Source organism: Triticum aestivum, chromosome 2D, assembly GCF_018294505.1.
Source record: "Triticum aestivum cultivar Chinese Spring chromosome 2D, IWGSC CS RefSeq v2.1, whole genome shotgun sequence".
NCBI lineage: Eukaryota > Viridiplantae > Streptophyta > Magnoliopsida > Poales > Poaceae > Triticum > Triticum aestivum.
The window spans coordinates 162,210,833-162,220,425 of NC_057799.1; the positions used below are offsets into that span (position 1 = coordinate 162,210,833).

Below are 9,593 nucleotides of genomic sequence, written 5' to 3' on the forward strand. Positions count from 1 at the left end.
GCATGCTAAAATCCTGGTCTGTTATTATGTTCATCGGAGCAAGTCCACCCATGCACTCCAAGAAGGTTTTGAACACCCAAGTGTAACCATCCGTATCTTCGTTCCGAACGAGGCCGCAACCGAACTGCAATGACTGATTGTGGTTACTTATTCCTATGAATGGAGCGCGGGGCATCTTGTACATATTAGTGAGATATGTCGCGTCGAACGAAATGCAATCACGGAAATGTTTGTAGGCTCTTCTTGCAGCACCATCCTCCCAATATATGTTTCTGACACGGTCCTCATCGTCCAATCTTATCCTGTAGAAGAAATCAGCATCTGCTTTGCTTTCTCTTCGAAGTAGGCTATCGTGTCTTCTATGTCAGCCAACCTGCTATCTCTACGGTACTTTGCCTTTAGGTTTGTGATGTCTGCTGGTATGTAGGGCATGCTACTCAGTCTACCATCTCCACTGTGGATCAGGGACAATATTTGGACCATTCTTGATGGACCGACGTTACAATCATGTAGCAATTTTACGAATTTCTTCTCGAGGGGGCTGAATCCTCTGTGGGCGCTCAGAAATTTTACCAGGTCAAACTTCTTTATGAGTTCGTGGTTCTGTTCGTCGAAATATTCGGTGACCACCCACCGTGCTCCATCTGCGTTTAGCTTACACCGGACAGGGCATCCCGTCTTGATAATGATACCTCTCTTTCGTTCCGGCACGACAGGCGCAACACCTTTACCCTTCTTGTTCCTTCGTGCCTTGTAGCACCTCATCTCACCTCTGCTGTACTCATTAGTTTTTTTAATTTTCCTATGGTATTCGGTGTTCACCGCAAACCCATGGAACATTGCATATCTCTGGTAGAATTCCTTGGCATCTTCAAACGAACCAAATCTCTGCCCAACATATGGTGGTTGAGGTATCATGATTTCTGATTGCTCATCTTCTTCATCCCCTTGTGCTTCGTCATCAGTTTCATCATTCACTTTAGTATCGGCGGCTGTTTCATTTGCTTGAGTGTTGCTTGTGCTGTTGTGCAAAGGTGTGCTTGTCGTCATTGCTGGAACGATTGCCAGTTCCGACACTGATTCTGCATTATTTGTGGCAGTATTGTTGACTTGCTGGTGGAACGCTCCTTCCGTGTGCTCAGAGGTTCCCGCAGTAGATGTCCCCGCGCCGCTGTTGATTGTAGTTGAAGGTCCTACAAAAAAACAGGTACGTGTGTAAGCATTGCTTGAATGGCAGGTTTATCGTAACGGAATATAGCAACTGCATCTGATTTGGCATGACATCATTCATACAGCAAGCCATGGCAACTGCAGTTTTTCAACCATGGCAGCTACAGTCCAACAAACATGGCAGCTACTGTTGCTAAGACATGGCAACCATCACATTTAGCATCAATACTTGCATTCTAGGTACGAGCCCACTAGGCAAATGGAGTCAGTCACGAATGTTGCACACATGCAGACAATAATTGACAAATCCTGAAGACAATAAATTATTATATGCACGTGTCCACTTGGTAGCATTTTTGTTGTTTTCCGCCACCACCGTGACAAATCCACTTTCCCCCCATGCTTTTCCACAAAAGCAAATGCACTACTGTTTTGCTGGTTCACATATTTTTACCTTGTTGTGCTGCATGTGCTAATCGAAGCTGGTCTGTCATTCCAATTTGTTGTGCTCTATCTGCAATAGCATTGGCCTGCAACGGGGAAGCTTGCCACGATACGTTTGCCGATGTGGTTCCACCATAACAACCTGCGATCATTAGCAGTTAGTCAATGCATGGCAACTGTAGTTTGTACAACATGGCACATGTAGTGGTTCAACCATCGCAAACAGATTTGTTCACACTTGGCATCCACAGTTGTTTAGACATTGCAATCACAGTTGATTAGACATGGCAACTGCAATTGATTAGACATGGCAACTGCAGTTGTCCAGACACGGCAACTGCAGTTGTCCAGACACGGCAACTGCGTTTTGTCAAGTCACCACGTAAACACCAATGTCAGCTATGTTCCTTCTCCTGATTCACTGTCCACAAAATCACTTCATACGACTCACCTGTGTACGACGTTGATGGCAGGTACATGGTTGCCGCCTGTTGGCACGTGTTGCATGAAGGTCCTGCGTTTTTTTCATAAAACTCGTAAGTCTTTGCCATCCTTGCAAGTTTAATTTCATGGCCACACCAGTATGTTTCTCTTTCGTATGCGTTACCTTGATTTGCCACATTGGCTACTTGAAGTTGGTCTGCCGTACATCTGTCAGCGTTAGCGCCCTGTGTCTAAACTTGCCATGGTATCCCTGTGTGTGTGGTTGGGTCATAAGAACCTGCGAAAAATGACATTGTGGGACATAAGTAGAATGCCATTTTCCTCGTCACAGGCATGGCAACTGTCCCTTTTTTGATCATGCATCGTACCGATGCTCGCGTACTGCTCTAGTAGTGGCAGCAACGGCCCTGCGAAAATGAGTTGATTGTACTCTGCTGCATCCCAAGGGGGCGTTTCCGGCCTTTGAGAAAACCAAGGATCAGTGTCGTCTTCGTGATTCATTTTTCGCTTTTTCTCCCACTGTGTTTCCAGACACTGCATGAACAAGAACGCATGAATATCCGAAAATGCATTCTTCCTGTTTGCAAAGACAAGAAAACACGGCAATCATATCACATTTCTTGCATAGACAACCAATACATCATGGCAAGTAGGACATGCACATTCATTCTCTTTTCTAAAATCTGGATGCCAACTATCATTTTGAACTGATGGCAACAGCCAAGATAATATGATGGCAAGTAACAACATAACATTGTGGCAGCTAACGGCAAAGATAGGTGGCAAATAACATCAGATATAGGTGGCAATTAATTTTCTCCCTCCCTATGCACCACCCAAATTCCTCCTTTCTTCCCCTAATTTTAGTGAATCCTACACATCCTTCTTGAGCAACTACTCGCAACAATCCAACCCAGAAGCTTAGTTCAACTCTAGGATACAACATGGCAGATGACGTATGTTGGTGGGCAAAGGGGAATACACACAAATCCGTGGTGTGTTTGCCCTGACAGTGTGGATCTAGTCGCCATCTTCGTGGGCAATCTGGAATTTTAATTTTCTGGACAGAAGAAGGACGAGAAATAGAAGGAGATCGGAGATCGACCTGTTAGCTCGTCGTCGTGGGGGGGGGGGAGGCGCTAGGGATCTGCTCTGGTTGCCATGGCAACCAGGGGCGGACACAGGATTTAGCTAAGCCCCAGGCCCTAGGCTAGCTACAGTACGTGTACAGTACTGCTACAGTATCCATGATGCTGTACTTAGTGCAGTTTTGTTTCTTCACGCCCAGGGCCCAGGCCCACCCGGCCTGGGTCCTGGATCCGCCACTGATGGCAACTAGAGAAGGAAGACGATGGAGATAGGGGATCGAGAGGTAGGAGACGACGGCGCAGGTCGAACTGGGGTTCGAAGGCAGGCCGGGACGATGGACGCGTTAGGTCGTGCGGGCAGCGCGGTCGATCGTCCGGACGTGTGGGCGATTGTGCCACACACCGGACGCGCGGGCTGTGTCTGCGTGTGCCCGGACGCCGTCGTGCGGGCGGGGTTGTCTCCGTGCCACACAGGGCGTGCGGCACAACCCCCTAGATGCCACACGTGTGTCAGTTATCGTCGTAAAAAAAAGATTCCGCAGAAACTGAAAAGAAACATAAAAGAAATGGAGAAAAAAGAACCAAAAACGAAAAATAGAACACCCTCGCTTCTCCTGCCTTCAGCCACTGTGCGTCTGTGCCCCACCTGGATCCCTCCACTGCCGTCACACGGACACGGCTACACCACCCATCCGAATCCCGCATCTCTTCCTTCTCTTTCAGCGTGCCACCGCCCGAGGTCGTCACTGCGCAAGAAGCATCTCGCCGTCCTCTTGCTTTCTGCGACTGCGCCGCGATGGCCGTCGCCCAGGCCGCAGCGGTTGTCACGCCGGTGGTGGCCGGGGCGGCGCCGTCCGTCTCTCCGCGGCCGCCGTCCCGGGGACCGGCCGGAGCCGGAGGCGGGCTGGGGTGGCGCTGCCGGCCGAGGGGGAGCGCCGGCCGCGGCCTGGTCATCGCTGACGCGTTCGGCGGGCAGTACGAAGACGGGTTCGGGGACGTGGAATTGGTACGTACGGTGAATGGTCGCTGCACTAACTGGTATCCACATTAAAGTCGGTGGGCGGGCGTACTGATTTGCGCAAAGAAAAGATTGATATGTACTCCGTATATATCAGAGCAGCGGTAGTTTCTGACGAAACGATAATATTCATGTGTCTACCCTTTTTCTTTCCGGGGAATATTCATGCGTATCCTCGAGAGCGCATTTGGACTTCTGAACTTGTTTCTTTGCTAATCCTCTGTCGCGTGATTCCCATAAATATTACTACTAGTCACTTAAGAAGTGCACATTTTCAAACATAGAATCACAGTATAACGAGTAAAACCTCAACACGTTCGCTGATTCTTAGGTGTTTTTTTTTACGAAAGACTAGTTCAGATAGAACAGTGTACTATGAAGTCTAAAATTGCAATCTTTGAACATGCACTATTATAGTGCAGATTTTGGTTTGCAGGTTACATATGAAGCGACTTTGGACGTGAGAGCAGTTGGATGTTGATCCAAAGGCTTAGAAATATGAATGAGATTTTAAAAGACCCCAAACAACTTTTAAATCTTTACCGAGAAAAGCAACTTATAAATAGACAATCCCTTTGAAGATAGAGAAAGTCCATGCAAAACATGAAAGCAAATTCAGACGGGGAAATGGTATCTTGCCAAAAATCATACTCCTTCCGTTTCTAAATATTTGTCTTTTTTAAGATTTCAAATCAACTACCACGTACTGATATATATAGACATATTTTAGAGTGTAGATTCACTCATTTTGCTCCGTATGTAATCACTTGTTGAAATCTCTAGAAAGACAAATATTTAGGAATGGAGGGACTACAAGAGTGAGAAACAATCCATATGAATATTGATGGCCTCATTTTCTCATCCAAAAAGTCTATATATGGAAAACAAAGTAGGGTGTATCAAAATCCTACAAGATTCTTATGGGAATTATCTGATCCAAATAGGCCCTTCGAAAGATGGCTTGGATATCTTTTCAAACCAGGCAGCGTAGGTGTAGACCGTCCCCTTACCCCTCAAAAAAAAAAGTTGTAGACCGTCCCCTTACCTTAGCCGTGGTTTGTTTCACTATGCCTATTGACGCCATATTTTTCGATGGCCGTCCCCTTTGACATGTCTCCATTTGCAGGAAATCATGAATTACTTCACTTACAAGGCCACACAGACGGTTCTCTATCAGTTGTATGAGATGAACCCGCCGGCATACACTTGGCTTTATAAGTAAGATGTTTTCTCCTTGGCCTCTTGCATGCAAATGGGTTTCCCTGTTGGACAGTTCGAATGCTTCGAAATATTTTTTCAAAAATTATACTTATCCTTTGTCAGTTATCTTGTCGTCAATGACGCAAAAGAGGGTATACATTTCCTGCGAGCACTCTCGAAGGTATCATCTTCGTCTCTTGCTCCGAGGCTACAGAAAAGAAAAACGAGGAAATAAAGCAATGCAATCCTGATCATTCTTAACCTGTTACGTACATGTATACCAGGAGAGGCAAGACTTGGCAGAGAGGGTGATGGTCACGCGCCTTCACTTATACGGTAGATGGATTAAGGTAAATAATGCAGACAGAGGGCCATTTCACCGGTTCTAAGATAAGCATAGGATGCAAAGTGCAGAAGAAAAATATTTACCTCTGTTTTTTTCTTTTTGGCATATGATCAGAAATGCGACCATACGAAAATGTACGAGAGGATTTCAAATGAGAACCTGGAGCTCATGCGTGAGAGGCTAATGGAAACAGTGGTGTGGCCAACTGATGACACGAACTCCAGCGACAAGCAAGATTGACGGTTACATGTTGAGTAGGATATGATTGCTTCACTCGACAATGTACTACGCGTGGTAGAATCCCTGCAGGTTTTGAGTGTTGATTTGAGTTACTCATTTGTGGATATAGTCCTTTATCAGAAAAAAAATGAATAGAATAATCCGCGTACATTCTCTCGTAGGGGTTTGTGTGAATGTCACTTAATGATTTTTGTCCTGTGAACTCGAAAAAATATATCAGAACGTGTGATAGTTTTGTTTGTTCATGTTTGACAGTGTGCCTGTGTTCTCTATACTAGTATTGAGCATTCAAAAAATATCAGAGCGTGTGATAATTTTGTTTGTTCATGGTTGACAGTGTGCCTGTGTTCTCTATACTAGGATTTGTACTGAGCATTCGGGTTTACTGGACTTCCTTCTCTCTTCCCTTTTTTTAGTCTTGGGAATGCACAGCATGAGATTGCTCAACTTAACTAAATATATGAAGAAAACAACACGTCATGATTGCTAAGGGTAAACGTCATGTCGAAGAGAGCCTTCCTTCAGGCCGAATGTCTGAACCCAGTCGGGCGAAGCCTGCCACATACACTATATACTTACAATAACAATACCTGTTGCAATCTGCTGAACCAAACGGCCGTAATAGCTTCCTGTCTTCGACCATCGGAACAACATTTGGGCGGATATCCCCGAGACCCGTGGCCTCTTTCCATGGTGGTGCCTGCTTTTGTCCCTAATCTTGGCCGGCCATGGCGATGCAAACCAAGCCCCGTCTCACCTGTTGGAAAGCTCGACTCATTGTTCATTATTTTAGAGCTTCAGATAGCTCCACCTCCACCAATGTTAGAGCTCCAAACCGGAGCTGCTCCTCTTCTTGTCTTACATCTGTCTTCTCAGGAATTGGCAGGCCGGCAGTATGACAACCCGAGTGCTGCAAGGCCATCGAGAGTTGACCAAGTTGATGCCCTCTTGGTTATTTCCAGCAGCATGCATATGTGACAACTTCTAAGCTCTGCAGAAGTTGTTTCTGTTCCTCTTCTTCCTTCCTTCCAGGCTTCCACCACCCCCCACCACCGTCGCCGCTCTTTCTCCAGCCATGAGATCGAGAGGCACGGGAACTTGTTTCCTGGCTCTCCAGTTCATCCTATTCTTCACTTTCAATATTGCCGGCGTCAGTCCTCTGTCCTTCAAGCTGAATTTCACCGAATCCAACTATACTGCGTCCACCGCAATCCAGTTCCAGGAGGACGCCTTCTACAACAAGGGGATCAAGCTGACCAAGGACCAGCTCAAAGACGAGATCACTAACAGTGTAGGCCGAGCAGTCTACACCGATCCAGTGCTTCTCTGGGATACCACCACTGGTCAGTTAGCCGACTTCTCAACCCACTTCACCTTCAGGATAACTGCCACAAACTTAACCGCAACCGACGAACCATACGGTGAAGGCCTAGCCTTCTTCCTCTCACCGTACCCTTCGGTGATTCCCAATAGCTCAACTGGTGGTTTTCTTGGCCTCTTCAGCAATGGGAGTGATCAGAGTGACCCATCCAATGAGCTCGTGGCTGTTGAGTTCGACAGCCACGATGACACATGGGATCCAAAAGGCGACCATGTGGGCATCGACATCCATTCAATTGTATCCGTAGAGAAGGTGTTGTGGAATAGTAGCATTAATGATGGTCGCATAGCCAATGCGTGGGTAAGTTACCAGGCCAGCTCCTTGAACTTGAGCGTCTTCTTGACGTACCTGGAGGATCCACAATTCAGTGGCAACTCCACCTTATCTTATACAGTTGATCTCAGAAAATACCTCCCAGGCAAAGTGGCCATTGGCTTCTCAGCTGCCACGGGTAGATTTGTTGAGCTCCATGAGATACTTTACTGGGAATTCAATTCTACGGATTTGCAGCTGATGAAGACTGAGAAGATGAGAAGTGTACTGGTCATAAGCTTGGCTACTACCATAAGTGTCATGGTATGTTCTGTGTGCTTGGTTTGGTGCCTTCTGCATTTTAGGACTAGGAGATCAAGAAATGAGAAACAAAAGAAGCTAGGGTATCATGAGTCCATTGATGGTGAATTTGAAAAAGGGAGTGGCCCAAGAAGATTTCGGTACAATGAACTTGTGGCCGCCACAAGGAACTTTGCTTTGGAGAGGAAGCTTGGAGAAGGAGGATTCGGTGCAGTCTACCAGGGCCTTTTGAAGGATCAAAACCTCGATGTTGCCATAAAGCGAGTGGCAAAAGGGTCTACACAGGGAAGGAAGGAGTACATATCTGAGGTCAAGATCATCAGCCGGCTGAGGCATCGCAACCTTGTGCAGCTTGAGGGCTGGTGTCATGAGCATGGAGAGTTCTTGCTTGTCTATGAGTTCATGCCAAACAGGAGCTTGGACACACACCTCTATGATAACAGTAATTTGATAACATGGCCATTGAGGTTCAAGGTCACCGCAGGTGTTGCATCTGCCCTCCTGTACCTCCACGAGGAATGGGAGCAATGTGTCATTCACCGTGATATCAAACCGAGCAATGTCATGCTTGATTCTGCATTCAATGCCAAGCTTGGTGATTTTGGGCTCGCGCGACTCATTGACCATGACCGAGCCTCGCAAACTACAGTGTTAGCTGGGACAATGGGTTACATGGCTCCAGAGTGTGTCACCACTGGCAAGGCAAGCAAAGAATCTGATGTCTACAGCTTCGGGATTCTTGCATTGGAGATTGCATGTGGAAGGCGACCAGTTGTGCTAAAGGAAGACGATGACAAGATCGTATTGGTTCAGTGGGTATGGGATCTCTATGGAAGAAACAAGATTCTTAATGCAGTTGACAGCAGGCTTGATGGCGCATTAGAAGATAGAGAGGCAGCATGCTTGATGGTTGTTGGACTATGGTGTGCACATCCAGATTACAATCTCCGACCTTCGATTCGTCAGGTCATAAGTGTACTGAAGTTTGAAGCACCATTGCCAAACCTTCCCCCGAAGATGCCAGTGGCCATGTACTTTGCACCGCCAATTTCTCTGTGCAGGTTTTCATACACCTCATCTGATGGGACACTCAAGCAGCAGGAGCTGGAGAGGTCCAATGGTTATGGGAAAACAAGCTCGTACACTGCAACCAATGCATCCAGTTCACCTCCTTCTGTGCGGCTGCCAGAGGTGGGCTACTAAGTCTGGCAGTTCCTTTCTATATGTTCAACATTGTAACATTTTCGATTTTGTTTGGTGCCGACTGTATTAGAATGGCACTAAAGTTAAACTGCAGAGATGTTGTTATTAACTCTGGCTGGATGCTGCAAACAGTTTAATTCAGTTACTTGTGTATAGATTGGCTACCTGTAAAACATAAGCAATGAATGTATCCTGAGTGAGTACCTAGAGTGGTGTTGGCAGTTGTTGTATTCAGCAAGACAATTGCACATTTGTATTTGGATATTTCATCACATGACGATAAAAATTAAAATCAATTCTGGCACTACATCAGGTGAAGGCCTACTCTCACAACCTACTAACCGTAGATACAGTGAACAAACACCACTGAGCATATGTCCTTCCTGCTTATCTTTGGTTACCTTTTTGTTGAACTATGTTCCCTTCCACTCCCTCAACTGTGCATTGAGAAACTAGATGTAGATGTGCCCTACTTGAATCGACCTT

At 46.4% G+C, this 9,593-nt stretch overlaps 2 protein-coding genes across 2 annotated transcripts; both read left to right on the forward strand.

Moving 5' to 3' along the window:
* The first annotated feature begins 3,786 nt into the window (after window positions 1-3,786).
* On the forward strand, window positions 3,787-6,195 carry LOC123052358 (chaperonin-like RbcX protein 2, chloroplastic). Its single transcript, XM_044475496.1, has 5 exons — window positions 3,787-4,152; window positions 5,291-5,382; window positions 5,488-5,545; window positions 5,649-5,714; window positions 5,825-6,195. The coding sequence occupies exons 1-5, from the start codon at window positions 3,943-3,945 to the stop codon at window positions 5,948-5,950; spliced, it is 552 nt and encodes a 183-aa protein (XP_044331431.1). The 5' UTR covers window positions 3,787-3,942; the 3' UTR covers window positions 5,951-6,195.
* A 648-nt stretch (window positions 6,196-6,843) lies between these two features.
* Window positions 6,844-9,316, forward strand: LOC123052357 (L-type lectin-domain containing receptor kinase IX.1-like). Its single transcript, XM_044475495.1, has one exon. It carries the CDS (start codon window positions 7,026-7,028, stop codon window positions 9,105-9,107), a length of 2,082 nt encoding a protein of 693 aa, XP_044331430.1. The 5' UTR covers window positions 6,844-7,025; the 3' UTR covers window positions 9,108-9,316.
* The last annotated feature ends 277 nt before the right edge of the window (window positions 9,317-9,593 follow it).